At 40.4% G+C, this 20,457-nt stretch overlaps 1 protein-coding gene across 1 annotated transcript in view; it reads left to right on the top strand.

Moving 5' to 3' along the window:
- The window catches only part of BANK1 (B cell scaffold protein with ankyrin repeats 1), a 220,885-nt gene that overhangs the window by 80,397 nt on the left and 120,031 nt on the right, over window positions 1–20,457 (top strand). Inside the window, exons 3-6 of the mRNA XM_063135924.1 lie at window positions 713–846; window positions 3,041–3,179; window positions 7,855–7,997; window positions 13,508–13,631. Of these exons, the coding sequence (XP_062991994.1) occupies window positions 713–846; window positions 3,041–3,179; window positions 7,855–7,997; window positions 13,508–13,631 (540 nt within the window). The remainder of the gene's footprint in view (window positions 1–712; window positions 847–3,040; window positions 3,180–7,854; window positions 7,998–13,507; window positions 13,632–20,457) is intronic.

Here is a 20,457-nt window from a genome sequence, read left to right on the forward strand (position 1 = left end):
GCAAAACTCTGAAACTGGTCAGAAGAGCCATGCAAAACCTCTGCTCAAAGGCAACCAATTAATACACATGTTAATTGGTTAGAAACAATGAGTCTGGGAGATAGTCAATTAGCACAAGACCAGCCATGAGATATTGTTTTTGCTGTTGCTAACCTGCCAAGAGTTTGAGGGCTTCTTCACATTGAAGCAAAAATCCCACACCCTTACTATGGCTTTGTCTTCCAGAGCCTTTGCGGGATGGTGATCAGCACAATACATGCTCCCCCCTTTTTGGGGTGTGTGTGTGTTTGCTTTGAGGGCAGGTTCCATAAGTTCCATTAATACAGCCAATAGATGGCACTGCAATAGTGTGTGATTCCGGAAACACGCCACCTCTTTGGTGGTGGTTTATATTCCTTAGAGCATTTTCGGCAAATTAAAAAAAGGTGGAATAAAGCTTAAACTCAATGGGAGAGGCACTGGAGATTGACAATGTCATGAAAAGGACCACAGACTTCCATGAATGACCGACCACAAGTGCACAATAAAAGCCTCGTTAAAAAACCCTGAAACCCTTGTCAACCTACTGCACATCATTTTTACCCACCCCCAGGATATACTATAAGATTATGATTGCTTGTATTCTATTCTATTGCTTGTGCTGCAATTCTATGCTTGCTTACTTGCTAAGCTCCATTGTACTTAATGGGACATGATATAATTTCGTTGTCAGGTCCACATGATCCCTTGTCTATGGATTTAAAAAATGGTTTGAAGCTAGCAGATACAAGTGTGGAAACTAAGGAGATCCCTGACACACTGGGAAGGCCAGCTGTCTTGGTGTTGCCAACAAGGATATCATGTGAGGTAAGATCTACTTCTTCTTGTTAAGAAAGCATAGGCAAAAATGCCACTCTTATCATATTTATCCCCACTAATGCCCTCTTTTTACTGCATTTACAGAAAATATTGCATTCTTAAGCAAAGGAATCTTTCCCACTGCATCACCACCCGCAATTAGCCCTGATGGGGAGGAGGAGTTTAGGTTGGGAAAATGGAACAAAAGGGAAGGGTTAATCCAATCCTTTCTCCCATGCTGCTCTAATAAAACTTGTAACCTTGATGCTGCCTAAAAATTGCTTTACAAAAAAGTTAGAAGTTCTGATTATGAATCTCCCGAGTCATGTCTGTCTGGGGACTGAGAATGAAGGTGGAATGCAGCTGAGTGCCTGACTGAGTCCAGGAGTCTGACAGATTCCCCCATGTCTGCCTCCCTGGACCCAGTTAGATGCCCATGGCACATCTGCAGACCTGCACTTGAGCATTCATGAGACCCTGATGAGCCCTCAGCAGCCATCCACCATCGCTGCCAAAATTGTGCATCCCCCCCACTATGTCGATGACTGCCACAAAGCCCCATTACACAAGCGTAAAGGTGTCAGACACAGGTGAGTTAACCAACCCCTATTAATAGCTTACACACTGAATCCATGGAAAGCAGGACAGAACTGGTGGACTAAGCAGGGGGATGTAACCCTTCCATTGTCTGCCACTTTCCTGTGCAACTAACACACACACATGCATGCCTCCTCAATCACTTCCTCCCCCACTGGTTCCATCCTGGGCCTTTGTTCTTTTCAGCATGCACAGGAAAGCATGGGTCCATGGCTTGTCTTTATTTAGTCTTTTATTGAGTTATCCGACGAGACAAAACTGGTTCAACATTGCTCAGCTGGGCAGACAAACTATCCACTAACTGCACTTCCATCTTGACTAAACTGAATCTTAGTTTATTGGCCCTCATCCAGTCTGATATTGCCCAAAGGCCTTAGATGTTAAACAGCATCGGGGATAAAATAAAGCTTTACACCACAGCATAACATCCAAGGAGTAGAACAGTGATTCATCAGCAACGTCTTCTGGAATTGACCATCCAGTTAGGAACCGCTGCAACACTGTTCAACACTCTACTCAGACAGTGGCCTTAGCTACACCAGGCGAAATCCTGGGGCGAACCACGGGAACGTCCCTGTGCATCCACATGACACACAGAGGATCCCAGGATCGGAGGGATCCGCTCTCCCTTGCCCTGGGATCTTGCCCTCCCCTTTGGGCCCACTTTTTCCTCAGTCTCTGGCTGAGCCCAAGACCGTGGAATGTGTGGCCTGTTGCCACGGTTTGACCCAGCTCCGTGCAATTCCTCGCATGGAACTGGGAGCTGCGCCCATTGGGAGTAGGGTCGGAGGAGCGGGGAAAGTACTTAATTTTTTAAAAAAGAACCCACCTTACCTTTAGCGCACGAGCGTTTGTGCACTCCTGTGTCTTTAAAAAATAAAAAGGTCGTCGCGCCTCACGTGTAAACGGAGGAGGGATCTTGCGATAATCACATCACGGGATCTTCCCTCCTCCATCCTGGATTAAAAGGTAGGTCTAGCTAAGGCCAGCATCTCGAAAAGGATACCCTGGGATGATAGTATCAAAAGCTGTTGACAGGTCCAAGAGAATCAACAGCATCACACTTCCCCAGTCCTTGTCTTGGAAAAGGTCATCCCACAGGACAACCAAGGCAGTTTCTATTCCAAACCTAGACCTGAAGTATGTTTGAAATGAATCTAGAAAACCAGTTTCGTTGAAGAGTGACTGGAGTTGGCCAACAACTACCTGCTCAAATGCCATGCTCAGGAAGGGGATGTAAACAATCATTAGAAAAGGTTGCTGAAACTCTTGATATCAATAGGAAGTAATCCACCATGACAAGAGGATAGATGTTAAATCCCCCACTTTCAGATCAGCATCTTCCAACCCAGTCAAGAAAATCAAATCAAGAGTGTTGGGGCGATTTCATCTGTAGGACAGGTCCATGCTTTCCATGGCAGCCATGAAGTCTTTTATCAGGCTAAAACTTGCCTCCTGGTAATGTTTCAAGTAACATACATGAAAATCTATACTTTACAAGTTATCCTTCATTCATTGATGTAATGTAATAAATAAATACATACATGATAGAAATGTGATAGATAAATAAATAAAGGGATAATTGGATATAATTCTTACTTTATAGAGTCCTGGAGAAATATTCGTTCTTTTGGGAGATGAAGTCCCTGATGGCTCAGTGGTAATTGAGTTCATAACAGAAAATGAATGGGTCAGGATCGAACCAGAGATTTGGAATCAGAAGGTCAGGTGTATGAAAGCTTTAGGTAAGAGGAGTAAACAGAATATTTAAATATAATATATTGGTTATTGCCTCCCTTCACTTGGCTTATGAAACTCCCTTCATTTGTCTTAGTATTTTTTATTTCCTATCAGAATCCAATATTACTTTTTAGGTGTTCCCTATGCATGAGTTTTGACTGCCAGATGCTGCTTTATTTATACACAAGCATAAAAGTGTCTGACTTATGAGAAACTGCATTTATTGGGTTGGTTTTTATGATAAGGTGGCAGGTGACCATCTTTAAAATGCCATTGATTAGTCACGGGTTGCTATTCTCAATCAATTTATGCTATAAAATGTGCATGAAGCTTAGCAAGATGTTCTCATGCTTTACATAGAGATGGCATGAGTCTCCCCCACCCCACCCCTTTCTGGTCATTTATTTGATAATTATTCGTGTAAACATCTTCAGATACTTTTCTTCCTTTGATGCTTAATCACCACTATGTTCTTTTACGCCATTCACTCTTCTCTTCCTGAACAATGAGAGCCCCAACTCCACACACCAAGGCCCCGTTCAGAAGATACCTTAAACCATGGCTTTAACCATGGTGGTTAAACCAGAAAGCCAGGCCGTGTCCAGAAGACACCTTAAACCATAGCTTTAACCATGGTGACTAAGGTTAACCATGGTTAAAGCCATGGTTTAAGGTGAATTCTGAATTGGGCCAAACTGATTTAAACTTCGACCAATATCTGGACTTGAATATCTGGACTTGAGTTATGAAAGTAAACATTCTTGTTTAGGATACTCTCTATCCAAATTTACATGTGATGTTGACTAAATCAATGTTGCCAGGTTCTGAGGACCTATTGGCCTTGGATGAGGTACCTTTAGATATGAAGGCCTACAGAATGCTCTGTTTTCTCTTGACCATTTTGTTAAGAAGTCCCCAGCGGTGCCATCAGAATAGGACTTTGGGGCAGAGGTCCAGGGGTCTGGTCCCCCAAACACAGCAGTTGGCTTATCACATTGTGAAGTCAATGAAGTAATATATATTTCCATCTCAAGAAGATAAAGACCAGACAGAAGAAAATGGAAACAGAAAATTTGGGATCTTGCACTAATGGAGAAACTCACAAAACATCTTTAGATACAAAGAGGCCAGGTAGAAATTGACACTTTTTTTATGGAATATGGTATCCATTGATTGAATTAGCTAATGTTGAGAAGAATACACGACAACCTCCTAAGTCACACAGAAATCTATTGTGTGATTGATTAGGATGATAAGTGATAACTTGATCAGATAATCTTGACTGTATCCAATATAGAGATCCCAAGTGATCAGAAAGACTGTAAAAATTGGCTCATGTGTGATGTATTGGGATTTGTTACTGTTCATTTTTACTAGGAAAATTTCAGAAGAAGAAAAAGAAGAAGAAAAAGAAGAACCCCCCAGAATCCAGGGGTGTTTCCAGATGGAGTTTTGTTTTGGCCATTCCCCTAATTCACAAAATGTTATGTGGGGTAGGAGAGCCAAAACCTCCTCCAATGGCTCTTCTATCTTTTATTTCTTTCTTACCATTGGGGGAAATCTTAAGGAGTAAAACACAGAATACCTACTCTATGGTTTCTGTTTGTACTAGAATGCCTCTATCTGGAAGCATCTTAAAATTACCTAAAAGCACCACTGGAGGTCACACACATGCACATACACACAGAGAGAAGAGAGACAGAGACAGAGACAGAGAGAGTTTACTGGATTGCCTATAAGTACTCCCAGGTGTACTCTGTATTTCCTGCCCTCACACACTTCAGTCCTTTCCTGTTCCATTCCAGTGTGTTCTTTTTATCCATCCCTCTCAGCTCCTGCTTTCTTGCAATATCTGTGGCATTCCACCTTTGTGGCTTCTTTGACTGACGTTCTCATTAGCTCTCTTTGGCTCTCTGCCTTTCGGTATCTGTTGCACCCTCTTGCCCGATTCTTCTGACACCTGTTACAAGCCCCATTTAGTCCTTCCTTTCCACCCTGAAAGCAGAGTTCGCAAATACATATAGAACAATATGTATATCTCCCAAACATAAAATTATACTACGTAGCAAATAGATTAAGACATGTTGTAGAAGCAATTATGGGAGTAGGAGATTTATATTGGATGGAAGAAAAAACCATAAGTAAGGTAGAGATGAATTTGGAGAATGTTTTTTTTAAAGACGGAGGAAGAAAGTGGGTTGGAAGTATAGATAATCCACTCCTGAGGACTCAATGGGAAATTTGGAGTAAATTTAAAGGGAAGCTGCTTCCGAGCAACTCTCCCTTAGCACCGATAATAATGTTAAAGAATTTCCCAGAGGATCTAAAGGGTAGATTATGTAAAATATTAAAAGAGAAAAATAAAATAAAATTAAAGGATTGGGTAAGAGATATTAAAACAAGAGAGGATATGGAAAATTTGCTAAAGGAGAAGAAGCTATCTTGGCTAGAATATGGTCAATTAGAACAATGGAATAAAAAGTGGATTAAAGATAATAGAATGTGCAGAAAGATGACGAGGTTTGAAGAGTTAGTAGTAAGTAAGGAGAAAGGAAAAGGAGGTAGTATAGTTTCAAAAGGATTAATGAGTGAAATATATAAAATATTGTTAGAGAAGGAGTTTAGAGAGAATACAGAGAAAATGGTTTGGGAATCAGATTTGAAGATACAAATAGGGCGACAGAGCTGGGAGGGACTATGGAAACAAAGAGTGTTGAGAAGTTTATCAGTAAGAATAAAGGAGAATTATTTTAAAATTTTATGGAGGTGGTACCTAACCCCGGTTAGATTGAATAAGATAAGTGATCAACATTCAGCAAATTGTTGGAGAGGTTGTGGGGAAAAAGGAACGTATTTACATATGTGGTGGCAATGCAAATATGTACAAAGATTATGGAAGATGGTGTTCTCAGAAATTGAAGAAATAGTGGGAATGAAAATAGAACAAACACCAAAAATAGCATTGCTGTCACTATTTGAAGATATAAAGTGTGGAAAAGGAACTATAGAGCTGATATCGAGTTTGTTGGTTGCAGCACGACTGATGGTAGCTAGGAACTGGAAGATCCAAGGGGAATATTCTATTGAGGAATGATATAAAGAAGTATGGGACATAGCCATTAATGATAAATTGACATGTAATATTAAGTGGAGAAAAGGCGTAACTAAAATAAATGAGTTCGAAGGAATCTGGAAACAGTTCCTAGTGTTTGTGTTTACTAAGGGAAGTGGGAAACCACCAGCAGAAGAAACGATTAGATTTTGGACTCAAGAATGATCCCGAGGTGGGGGGTGCACTTTTATGTTAAGAACGAAGATGTTGTAGTATGATAAGGTATATGTAATAGTTTTTGATATTTGTACTCAACAATTATTCAATATGTATGCAGCAGATATTTGATGTTTTTTTTCTTATTGTGTTTTGTTTCAGTTATATTTTGGTAATGTTTATCTATGTTTATATAGTGTTGAAAATGAATAAAAATTATTAAAAAAAAATAGAACAACACTCTGCACGTACAAATGGATGCACAGGGGTCAGAGATAGAGCCTGCTGTCATAGTGTGCACTTTCCTTCTACATGTAGATAATATATGAAAAGGGCTTCTTTCACCCCTGAAACTGACTGACACAAGACATGAGCCATCTTCCAGGTGTAATCTCATAGCCATTTGAGTTACTGATTTTTCTCGATTCAAGTGTCTGATTATCCAGTTAATAATAAACTAGAGCAGTGGTTCTCAACCTTCCTAATGCCGCGACCCTTTAATACAGTTCCTCATGTTGTGGTGACCCCCAACCATAAAATTATTTTCGTTCTTCTCTACACAATCCATTGTCATGGGATGGTTTGCTAATGAAAATAATACATAACAATAGCTTTAATAATACAAAAGATGATACATGACATAGTTCAGTCAATACAGTTTCCTAAGACCAACGGAAATATGTGTTTTCCAATGGTCTTAGGCGATCCCTGTGAAAGGGTCATTCGACCCCCAAAGGGGTCCCGACCCACAGGTTGAGAACCGCTGAACTAGAGGTAAGCTGAAATTTCAGAGGTATACTGAGTTGAAAGCTAGTAGTGAATATGTCACCTGAATGAGCCACTTTCAATGGGTCCAGTGGCATCTCCCCAAATAATTATGCTTTAGAACTCATTTCACTGAACATGTCTACTCAGAATTAAGTTCCACTAAGCTCCCAGATAACTGTGCCTAGTACAGCAGCCTAAGTCTATTAGAAGTGTATGTGTTTGCCAATTTACACATTCCACTTCATCCTCTGGAGGAATACAGTAAAAGTGACTTGCTTTGACACTTTCCCCTTCCAAAATGCTACATGATCAGTATATCAAAATTGAGTGCATGCTTCCAATGTTGTGAAATTAATGTTCCAAGTAAAACAGCTGTCCTACCAGACACATAATGACAGCCAAAAATTAAGCTTTTAGATACACGAAACCACTAAAAAGAAGATATTTTATTAAGTTCCCCCTTTTGATGATTGGTGTATGAAGCAGGTGAAGGCAGAGTATCTGATAATTTGAATAACTGAACTGTCTCCTGAATGTGAATCTTAGGTAGAGGATGTAATGGGTGGAGAGCTATTGATGAAGACTCTTCTTTCTCTCTCCTCTGTCATCCCCCGCCCTGTGATTTTTAATTTCTATCTCATAAGATTTTCCTGCTGGCTTTGTCAGTGCAAATGTCTTCTGTGATGGAGTCATTAAAGCTACAACACAGATTGAATACTACACAACAGTCGGGGAAATTGACCGCATGCTTCAGAAAGTGGCTGATCCAATTGCCTTTGCTTGTCAGGTAAGCTGATGTCTACATTAAGTTGATAAAACAGGGAGCAGGGGAGGAGATGTGCCAATGAGATAAGAGAAGGTACACTGCGTTGTAGATGCTGTATGTTGATAGAATATTAAAAACAAGGAGGAATGGATCAATAAATCACCACAGAGACCTGGACCATAAAACACTGCTGTATACCAAGCCTAACCATTGGTTTATCTAGCTCAGTAATGTCTACTCTGACTAGGGATGCCGGAGGGATCCATCCAGGGGATGGCGCTCGCTGAGATTTCATCAATTTCCCCCCTCCCCCTGGACTTTTGCGGGGTACCCACAAGCTGGCCCGACTTGATCTGCATTGACTCAGGCCAATTCATAGAGTTTCCAGTTTTTTATAAATTTGCATGAATAGACATTTCCACAAATTGTTGCTGCAATTTGTGCAAATTTCAGGTCACAGAAATTACGGCCACAATTTGGGCAAATTACACACGTTGCAGTCAAAATATGCATGAATTATGCAAACTGTGACAACAATTTGGGCAAATTTCTACTTATGCAAATAAAAAAACCAGAAAAAAGTCCTGGAGTTTGGGAAAAACCTATAGCTCAGCTCGCGAATATGAGCTGAATCGGGGGCGCTGCGGAAATCCGGAGAGCCCAAGAAGGGCCGGATTTCCTGGTGATGGACATCCCAAACTCTGAGTTACAGAGATTCTCCTGGGTTTTCAGCTGGACAGGGAAATGGCAGAGATTGACCTTGGGACCTTCTGCTGAACCACTGAGCTTCAGGCCTTCCCCTGTAGCCAGTTGATAACAGGCCTAGGTGTGTAACATTTCTGCAAGTATAAATAGGTCATCATTGCTCCATTGCTATTCATCGCTGTCTGTCCTGTGGCCTGAATGTACATGGTGCTTTCACGATTTAAACGTTGTATTCCTCCTGACTCAGCTCTGAAGGAAATGTACAAGAACCCATCATTTTCAGAATGGATATAAATCACAGCCTCGATAGAAACAGGAGAAATGAGAAATATCCTTCTGGAATAAGTGGAGGTAGAGAGACCTGATCATTTGTTTGTTTATTGCATCACTTCCCTGCCTTTCCTTTCCAGGAGCTCAAGGCAGGATTCAGGACACACACACACACACACACACACACACACACACACACACACACACACACCATTTTATCCTCATAACAATCCTGTTTAATTGGTTCCGCTAAGAGATAGTGACTGGCTCAAAGTCACCGAGTGCTAAAGGTGTTGCTGTCAATCATACCAAGTTTTGATTTTGTTTATTTAATGGTAAGTGTGGGGAACACTTTTTGTCATGTTTTAACCAGCAGAAGCTAGTGGCTCCAATTTTGGTTAGGCTGTAAATCCATTCCAGGGATGAGCCAGAACCAGCCAGGAATCTAAAAGACCTATCCAAGGTGCTTCAATATTACAAGCATAAATGGACCATTTACACCTGTAATGATGTGTAAATGGGTCCCTTTAGAGCTGGTAATGGCCCCTTTACCGGTCCAGTAAGCATGAGGCAGCTGAGCAAATGGGATCCAGGATCCCCCTCAAACCATTATCCCTCTTAAACGGGGACACACACACACACACACACATGTTAATCCACCCCTGAACATTTATGGAGGGAGCTTTTATCTTTTACTTTGCTGATGCAGAGCTCCACTGCTGGTAGTGGAAGTTTCTACTTCAGCGTTCTCCAACATGGTAACCTCCAGATCTATTGGACAGACACACACCTCTTCCACTGCAAGCCCAGCCAGCCAATAGGAGTAATAGTTTAACTGAAATAAAGAGCCTGCCTGACTCCACCCCTTCTCAGACTCCCGCAGCATTCCTACTCGATGGTAACATATGTGCTATTCCCAGAAAATGATGCCACTGAACATCACTTGCTGGGGAACAACACCAGGAGAGGCCTGTTGCCAGGATGTCTGGCTTTGGGGCTTCCCAGAGACATCTGATTGGCCAATGTGGAAACAGATCTTTGGTCTTATCTTCCAGAACTCATCTCATGTTCTTAGGCTTTGACCAAATTTCTTATTTAGGACCCTATTGATCCTGCTAGTCTGCAATCTGTCATTTGGTCTGGCAGGGATCAGCACAGTCATAGTTCAATGTCCATGTGGCTTACAGTTGTCAAGTATGCTGCATTCCCCCCCCCCTTTTCATTGATTTGCTCTGTCAATATTGTTCAGAACTGAACAAATTCAGAACATGCTTCTTCAGATAGAGGACTGGCTTCTGTAAAAGTTGAAACATGGCCACCCTAACAGAAAATAAACATTGAAATATGCACAGAAACATTAGGACCTTAAAGGAGATGGGGGTGATACATCAGATACATATGGCATCTTTAGATGCTTCTTGCTTTGCTTGCTCACTAAATATCCAATTATAAGTTGAATAATATTATTAGCTCACTGAAATAGTTAGTTCGATGTCTTAAGAGCCAATTTTGAACTATTTAATGATTCTAGGTTTTCTTGGGTAAACTTCACAAACAAATATTTTACGGTCTAAGATGATTGTTTGAACACATGTGCACCACGAGGACTATGGTATACATCGAGAGAAAACAGACAACGATGGGACCAGCCCAGTTCCAGATCCAGGTTTCTGGGGGGTTCTTGGTCAAGACACCCTTGATAGCCTCCTCTCTCAGGGTGTCTACCTTTTCACTGCCATGGTCACAAGCTGCTATTCCTCCTCATCCTCTTTCTCATCATTGCTCTCACTTGATTGCCTGAGCAAGTAGGCAGGGGCATCTACTGCTTCTCTCTCCCACCACCACCATTGTTGTCTGGGCCAAAGCAAGAAGCACTTTGCAATGTTGAAGAGGAATAAGCAGTTTGCAATGGTAAAAAAAAAGAGGAGCAAATTCAGGGGGCACTTGTCAGTGGGCTCCTCCTGGAGCAGGGACCCTCAAAAGGTGCTGAGCCATACCTGCTCTTGATAGCACTACTGGGCTGCCCCATTCTCTTTTATGAATGCCCAGTTTGTACTGTTCAGAACTAAGGAGACAGTGGATGCATGGATCGGATACGTTAATCACATTCTTGAAAATATTTGGCTCATTCTCAGTAAGTGAATGTAACCAAATTGTATATACCAATGTTATCACAATTGAAAATCCATTCTCAGCAGGCATTTCCAATGTTCAAGAATCCACAAGCAAAATATGTCATTCATGGAGCAATCAATCACATTAATCAATTAAGATTAGTGTGTGAGATATATAGAGATAGATAGATAGATAGATAGATAGATAGATAGATAGATAGATAGAGATAGAGATACACAGAGAGAGAGAGAGAGAGAGAGAGAGAGTATATTTCAAGGCTGTGACCACACCAAACAAAGCCTCTGCAGTCCATAGGCTGCCTCTATCGATGTCATATAATGGGAAAAGAACATCTATTGTAGGAGAGGAAAGGACCTGAAATATCATTTGTCCCACAGTGGCCAGTCTGAGTGCACTTGACATGTCTATATCGTAATTGCAAAGCAAGAACAAAAATAATAGCAGTATTTGTAATTCAGACAATCTCATTTTCCTGTGACAAATCTACCATGTCTGCCGCCTAAGGCATTACACTCAGAACAAAAGGATTAATAAAAAATGATGCATTACATTATTAGCACTTGGTTAAGGGCAGTAGTAAATTCCTCTCAAACACACACTCTTAAGGACACTATTGTTCTGTTAAAAATATATTGCTATAAAGCAAAAGTAAGATGGAACTTCAAGAATTTACTCACCTCTTTCTTGCATTAATAATGTTCAAACCCTGAAACCATGACCAGAAATGAACTTTCTGAGAATTTGAGAAGAATTCTAAAGTTGAAAAGATGTGAACAAGTGATGATGCGAAACTGTAATTACCTGGATCAGAATACACAGGTGGGGAGGGGCCATAGCTTAGTAGAGCAGGTGGTTCCATGCAGAATGTCCTGGAGATCATTCATTTGTATCTCCACTTAATAGGCCTGGGTGGCAAGTGATGTGAAAGAAAGCCTGAAAGTCTACAGAGCCGACACTGGACTAGGTGGACAAATAGTCAGACTTGGCAGCTTTCTTGTCCAGTTCATAATTGGCTGCATTATAACTCAAGCAAAATTGCCCCCCAAAGATTTTCTCAAGTTCAGATTGTAAACTACAAATCCCAGGGACCATTGCACCTGGGATGCTATTGTCAGCATGATCAGCAGTATTCCAGGTGCGAGGATCCCTGGGAGACACCAGATCATAATTAAATTGAGTTATGACCAATTTAAGCCCCATTGATTTCAGTAGATCTACCCTACATATGACTACATCTGGAACCATCCCCATAATTTCTGGGGCACTTGACATGGGGCTCATCTACACCAAGCAGGATATTCCACTATGAAAGCGGTATGAAAATGGTATATAAAAGGCAGGAGCCACACTACTGCTTTATATAGTGGTATTGAAGTGCACTGCAGGATCTACACTACTGCTTTATAGTGGTACTGAAGTGCACTGACAACTGTTGGGGCCCAGGACACATCTACACCAAGCAGGATATAACACTATGAAAGCGGTATGAAAGCGGTATATGGTATGTGTCATGGGCCCAACAGTTGTCAGTGCACTTCAATACCGCTATAAAGCAATAGTGTGGCTCCTGCCCCTTATATACCACTTTCATACTGCTTTCCCAGTGGAACATCCTTCTTGGTGTAGATGAGCCCTTACACACTAAGGAAAAACCCAGGAATCCTAGAAAAATACATTACCCCAGTCCCTTGGCACCTAAGGGGAAGAGCTGTCACTCAATGGTAGAGATCTCCTGTTCAATCTCAGGCATCTCCAGATAGGGATGGGAAAGAACCACATTTTAAACTCTGGAGATCCACTGCCAGTCACGATAGATAATCCTGAGCTAAATGGATCAGTTGCCTGACTTGGTAATGCAGCTTCTTATGTCCCTACAACACAGTCATTGGGCCTGTTCAGACAACATGCTAAGCCATGGTTAGGCCACTAATCCCTTAGCAGCAAATAGTTACTGAGCGTGTTTAAGCCATGGTTATGTAGCCACCATGGTTAAGAATGGTTCATATTATGACACACTAAGTCATGGTTTACATGACATGCTAAATCATTTTTTAAATTATTATTTTTTATGCTACGCCATAACTTTTAGCTCAAAATGCTTAACCACCATGGCTTAGCGTGTCTTCTGAACAATATTCAAGGCACCTAGGAGCCAATATTCCCTCTTTATTTTATTGCACTTTTACTGAATGTATGGTGCTATATTGTATTGTGATATTTAATTGTTGTGAGCCACTCCGAGTATAAATTCCTACATAAATAAAAACAACGTAAAAACTAATGGAGAAATGGGTTATTTCTGAACTCAGCAATGCAAAATACCTCCCAAAAGGATTTGTATTCTGTTTGCTGGGTTGGGATGACAATATGGATGGCCATATCCCCCAGTTACTCTTCTTTGTTCTCCCCCCCTTGCACAGGCTTCCAAGTTTTCACCAGCAGAAAAAGTGGACAGCATTCTCACATTCTTAATGAAAAGTCCAGCCATTTCTCATGATTCCAGTCATTTTCCATATGAAGCCATGGATCATCACCAGCAGAATGGTACATACTGTATATTGTTCTTTATATTGTTTGCTTACCAAAATATGTCTTAGAACTCATTCTTTTAAGTACCAGTCCTTGTGTAGCTCAAACAGCACGATCCACATTCAAAGAGGAAGATATTAGCAGGCTTGGGGGCCTCCAAGGTTTGCAGAAGCACAAAACATTTAAGAAAATATCTGGGGGGGATGAGGACTGGGGGGGACGAGGACTAAACATGCTCAGGGGCTGCAGAACACGGAGTGGCTGTTGGGGAAAACATGGGAAATGGGCAGAGAAGGGAATAGAGGTTCTGGATAAGGACATGGCTGTCTGGTTGCCTTTGACACTGAACAGTGCATGTTTTGTTGCAGGTCCCACTTATTAAATACAGGAAATACATCATGGTTTCTAATGAGTAAAAGGAAATGATAATCAGTATTCACAGCTACCTTATAAGTTGCTAAAGAAAACCTGTCATTTTCTGGGTGTTCTGAGCATGAGCGGCCTTCATATGTGGCCCTTGGTGAGAAGCCCAGAGAGCTCCGGCTATTGGGCGGTATAGAAGTGTAATTTATAATAAATAAATAAATAAATAAATAAATAAATAAATAAATAAGCAAGATGGCTGGAGGAAGCACATGTGTCTGGCCAGGTGTGTTGGCCTTAGCCAATGTCTGATCAAGTAGAGAGGAAGGCAGACGTGTTCCATCTCCTTCCCCATACCTTAAAGCAGGGGTAGGTAGGTAACCTGGTGCTCACCATATATTTTGGACTACAACTCTCATAAGCACCAGCCAGCATGGCCAATGTTCAGGAATTATGGGGATCATAGTTCAGAACATCTTGAGGGTACCAGGATGCCCGCCTTTGTCTTAGAGCTACATTGGGAGAATGGATTATATCCCATGTTTTCAAGTGCCCCAAACCTAAGAAGCACTGTAAAGTTCACTGCATACTTGGGCAGGATCTACACTACTGCTTCTTTATAGCAGTTTTGACAAATGTTGGGGCCCAGGACACACTCCACGTACAGTTGTCAAAACTGTTAGAAAGTGCTCTAAAGCAGTAGTGTAGATCCGGTCTTGGTTTCACAGTGGACAGTGCCTGGAGGCCATTGCAGAAGTAAGGGTAAATCATTTCTTACCGCTGACATCTCATAAGTGAACGGGGAAGGAGGATCTTTCTTCCATACACTCCCCATGCGCTTGTGACAATTGCTATTATATCTAAATATATACTGTTAAATGGCAGCGCTTGTCAAACATGCTGGAAAGTCAATGTCAGAATCAGCAGTACAGAATTCTGAGAAGGATTTATGGCTGCAAATTCATTCCAGTTCTGCAGCAATTATCCAAAGATTCAAAGCATCCATTTCTCTCTGGCCCCAGTAAATATTTTCAGTGAGGTGCAAAGGGAACAGGACTGGTAAAGTAAGAAAAAGTACTGGATTCACAGACACACCACCTTGCAATGTTCCTTGCTAGCTGCTGCTGCTTCTTCTTCTTCTTCTTCTTCTTCTTCTTCTTCTTCTTCTTCTTCTTCTTCTTCTCCAGATCATCTGGATTCTAAAGGATTACAGCTTGCAAGTGCCTCCTGCTGTGGTGTTTTTGTTGTGATAATTGCTGTGCATGTGTTGAGACTCTCTCTGCTGATACTGATGATGTAGGTTTACAAGGTCAAAAGTAGTAATTATCTGTAATTACAATGGGCTCTGAACAAGGAGGGAAATGAAGGCTGTCCATTCTGTAAGCAATAATAACAAGAAAATGTGCATTCTGCTTAATAAGTAAAATACATGTGTTGGTTCTGAATTGATAAAGAGGAAAGGGTTTTTCGAAAGCTGGGAAATATTGTGTCATGGCTAGAAAAATCATTATATTTTGGATACTGAAGCGATAGCGACCCTGCTCAGACAACACACTAGTTAATCATTTTTAAGTTCTCCACGTCTATACCATTGAGAGTATCCAGCCACATATGACCTCAAAGAGAGTATTAAGCAAGTATTTAAATCTCTGTCATTGAAAGCAATGGCACAGAAAAGTGCTTCACTACACCTGGATTGTGCCCCCATATCTTTGCCTAGTTTTCTTGTGCAGACCTGGATTGTAGGTATTCCTCAGTGCCCTCATCAATAAATCTGATGTGTCCAAATAGCTCCCTTCTCCTTCCTAGAGTAGCTTCCCCATTCATTTTGATGATGGGATGTGATCTGTGCGTGGTTTATTTGCATGGATGGGGAGATTCTTTATCTCTCTGCTTTTATATCTCAACACATCCCTCTGCCCCTGTGTAAAGAATTTAGATTGTAACTCCCCAAAGGCAGGGACCTGCCCTCTTGCATGCTGCAAAAAATACCATTCACACTGGGAATTTTCAATAAAATCACACATATGCGAGAAAGTGCTCCTAGACTTATGCCTCATACTGTGTCACTAGTCTGCTAAATACAAACCAAAGACTTGTCAAGTTGCATTATTTATTCATACTGAAGATCAGCTGCACTTGAACATCAACATGTGAAGCCCAGGTGTATTTTTCATCTTTTAGGTCAGTACATTTTGTAAGCGCCTGCAGCAGGGCTTTTCGACAGGTGGCTCCTTCCCTGTATGCTTTTCACAAGCAACTGAATCCAATTCCATTCCCTCAATATTCTGGTGGTTTTCACTGAAGAATCCAGGGTTCCGGCTCATGCAGAAAGAGTTCTGCACACTAGGGTTGTACATGTTTGTGCTGTGTGTTGTGAAAGGGTGATGAATTTGTAGATGTCAGAAATGGGGACAGCACACTCAGTTCCGCTGCTCCCCTCCTCACATTCAACATGACTTCCAAGTAGTGTTCCAATCTTTATTTTTTGAGCTGGCAACTGTGTTTGTTTCTTCTCTTGTGCCTTGAGTAACAAGTTTTATTCAATTTTTGTTGTTGTTGCTGTAGCTCTTTTGTGTATTTTTTCCCTGAAGAAATTTTTATTGGTCTTTAGTTCTGGTTACATAAATCAAATAATAAGTCATACATTTACACTCAATTCCAATTCAAATACCTGCCCAGATTTAATATTACTAATCATTAACTTGCTTAAAACACTTTGGGCTGGTGTAGATGAGCCCTTTGTCTCCTTACTCCCCTCTCTTAAACCCTGGATCACCCATTTACAGACAATGGCCTCGTCTACACCAAGCACTATGAAAGCGGTATGAAAGCGGGATATAAAAGGCAGGAGCCACACTACTGCTTTATAGTGATATTGAAGTGCACTGCAGGATCTACACTACTGCTTTATAGTGGTACTGAAGAGCACTGACAACTGTTGGGCCCCAACAGTTGTCAGTGCACTTCAATACCACTATAAAGCAGTAGTGTGGCTCCTGCATTTTATATATTGCTTTCATACCACTTTCATAGTGGAATATCTGCTTGGTGTAGATGAGCTCAATGTTTTCTTTTACCCTTGTTAAGAACTGGACCTCATTTCCTTAGAGCTCTGTTCTCCATAGCTCTGTATATGCCGACAGAAGCATTCTCTCATGTTCTGCTTTTTTTACAAAACCACTGAATTTCCTCCATACCCCTTCAAATTTGTCTTCATTTAGTTGTCCTCGCACTGTCCTCAAATTTTGAGTCAATTTTTCTAAAAGAGCAATCTGCCACACTCTCTGATATCAGTTTTCTATACAAAGCCCTTTACCATCTTTCCAATGCTTGGCTATCAGCCATCTTGCTGCTAACAATAGATGACTTACTTACTTTTAGCAGGTTGATATCTAATCCTATATATAAATTTAGCAAGGCTGGGTGTGGAGATATGTGAACTCATTGTCTGGTTATCAAACTAGTCTCTTGGAACACTGATATCCAGAAATTATTTACCTTAGGACAGGACCACCACATATGTATATACATTCCTGTGCCTGAGCTTCCCCTCCAACACTCTGGGGATGTCCCTGGGCTCATCATTGATAATATCCTAGTGTAAGATACCATCTGTGGGTCAATTTTAACATTAATTCTTTATATTTAGTTGATATTGTTTTAAATGGACACCTGTCCCAAATGCATTCAATTTTTCCTCTATATGAATTCCAAGATCTGTTTCCCACACCATCCAGCAAGAGTCATTTATGCCAACTTCCTGAGCTACTATCTACCTATGTAAATTAGAAGTCAAGCCGTTTGTTACTCCTTGCCACCTCCCATTCAAATGTCGTTGAATTCCATGTTAGCCGCAGCTTGTATTGCTGGCTGAGAGAGAAAGGTACATTCATGTGCGATTTTTAACCACTGTACCCTCTCCTGGCCTAATTTGTCTATCAATTGTTCCTGATTGATCAATTGCCCATTTTTAAAGAAAACCATAAGGCAATAAAATCCTTTGGATTTCCACTTAGCCATTTACACTGCTGTTAATCTACCTCCAAAAGCTGGGTGGTGAGCCATCGGAATTAATGGTGCTGGAGTTAATATTTCCATCCTTGATTTCCCCACTTTCAATGTAATCAATGTGAATGGATTCTGTACCTGCTCTACTAATCGAAAAGTATGGCCAGATGCTGATTGAAAGTCCCTCACACTTTATCCCTTCCATCTTCGCCCACTGTTTAGAGATGCCTCATTCCATCAAAGAAATTATGTGTTTAAGATGGTTAGCCTCATAATAACATGTCAGGTTTGGGATTCCCCACCCAGCCTTCTTGTGTTGCTTGTATAAGAGTGATTTGCGTATCCTGGTTTTTTTTGTGCCAAATATGAACAAATTTAATTGTCTTTGCCAATGTTGTAGTTAGCTTTTGGGGATACAGACTGGCAATGTTTGAAATAAAAATAAAAGTTTTGGAACCAACATCATTTTAATGGCAATTAAGCAATCTGTAATGCCTAACTGCTGCTGCTTCCACTTCCTTATCTATGAACTAATTGTCTTCCATACTTATTTTAATAATTTGCTTCATATAATTTAATTTGATTCCTAGTAATTTGGATCCCTAAATACCTAAAATTTACATGACAGAGCAGTATCCCCATCTGTTCAGAAAGTTGTTTTTGTGCAGGTGGGGAATAATTTAGACACATTACCTCTGATTTGCTGTAGTTTACCTCCAAACCAGCTACCAAACTGAAATTCTCTAATTCTTGTTTCAAGTAGGGTGTTGAACTAAGTAGTTGGCCTGTGGTTAGAACCGTGTCATCTGCATAGAGCCCTAGCAAATGATCCTCATTTTCTATTTTAACCCCTTAATAGATGGATTATCTCAAGCCTATGCGGCAGGGTCTTGCTATTTACTGTTTTACTCTGTACAGCACCATGTACACTGATGGTGCTATATAAATAAATAAATAAATAATAATAATAATAATAATAATAATAATAATAATAATAATAATAATAAAGGTTTTGTGCCAGAGGTTCCAATGCTAGGATAAATAGTAATGGTGAAAAAGGGCAGTCTTGTTTTGTGCCTCACCTCAGATCTATTTTGTGTGCATTTACATTGTTGACCCTGATCGTCGCTGTGGATTCACTATATATTTTACCTATGAAGTTAAGAAATTTCTGTTCAAATTTCATCTTATTTAATATTTAAAATTCCTAACAAATATGGCCATTCCATGCAATCAAAGGCCTTGAATATATCCAAGGACATTACCACTAGAGGTGATTTATATAACTTGGAATGATATAACACATTTAATCATTTCCGAATAGGGTCTGGGATTTGATGCTGAGGAACAAAACCTATTTGTTCTAGGTGGATATACTTGCTAATAATCCTCTTCAGACGATTAGCCAAACAGCAGTAAAGATTTTATAGTCCAAATTTAACAAGGTTATTGGTCTATATGACTCAACACATGATGGGTCTTTGAAGGGTTTGGATATCACCACCATTTTTGAGTGCTTCCAAGTCCCTGGAAGAGGCATCCCTTTCATTATGTTGTTGAATATTCTGACTAGGTATGGATTTAATATTTCTTGAAAATGTTTATAGAATATTGCTGTACATCCATTCAACCCTGGTGATTTACCCATTTTGAGGTTTTTAATTACTCCTTGGACCTCTTTTAATGTCACCTCTGCAATCAAGGATCTTGCATCCTCACAATCTAAAACTGGTAATTCTGTTGAATCTAAATATTGAGTTAGATCACACACACACACATAAAATTCTGCAATTATTTTTTTTTGCAGATCTGCTCAGAATCAAATATCCTTTCATCTCTTTCCCCCCTCAAATACCGAACTATTTTCTTTTCACGTTTTTTCCATAACGCCTTAGCCATTATTTTTGATCTCCTTCCTCCAAATCCACAGAACTTCTGTCTAAGATAAAGCATATTACATGCTATTTGATTAATTTCCAAGACACCTAACCCTATGTTTTCTCTCCAGTAGCTGATATACATTATTTGATCCAGACCTCTTATATTTATCCTGAAACCGTTCAGGTTTTTTAAAAATTATTTTTATCATGCTTGTTGTATTTAAAACGGCACATTTGGGTGTGGCTCTTTTATACCATGGCATTGCATGGCAAGCATGCAATTTGGGCTGGGAAGGCAATGTAGACATTTTAGAAGTGAACAAAAAGTTAGCACTTCCCACTTCATTTTACAAATCTGTCCATGACATTGTGGAATTATCCCTGGTCTTTAAAAATGCATCTTCCTAATGATGCTGAGCCAGAACACTGTGTTTTTCTCCACTGATGCCACTCCAGCTACTAAGAAGAAGTGCTGTGTAACAAACAATTGATTTCAGGTTACCTTCTTCACAAGCATCCCAAGTGGCAAATAAAAGGGACAATATAGGCTCTTGACCGGCTAGTTCACAACAGTGCTTAACAACCTC

The sequence above is a fragment of the Elgaria multicarinata genome, chromosome 10, assembly GCF_023053635.1.
Source record: "Elgaria multicarinata webbii isolate HBS135686 ecotype San Diego chromosome 10, rElgMul1.1.pri, whole genome shotgun sequence".
Taxonomy (NCBI): Eukaryota; Metazoa; Chordata; class Lepidosauria; order Squamata; family Anguidae; genus Elgaria; species Elgaria multicarinata.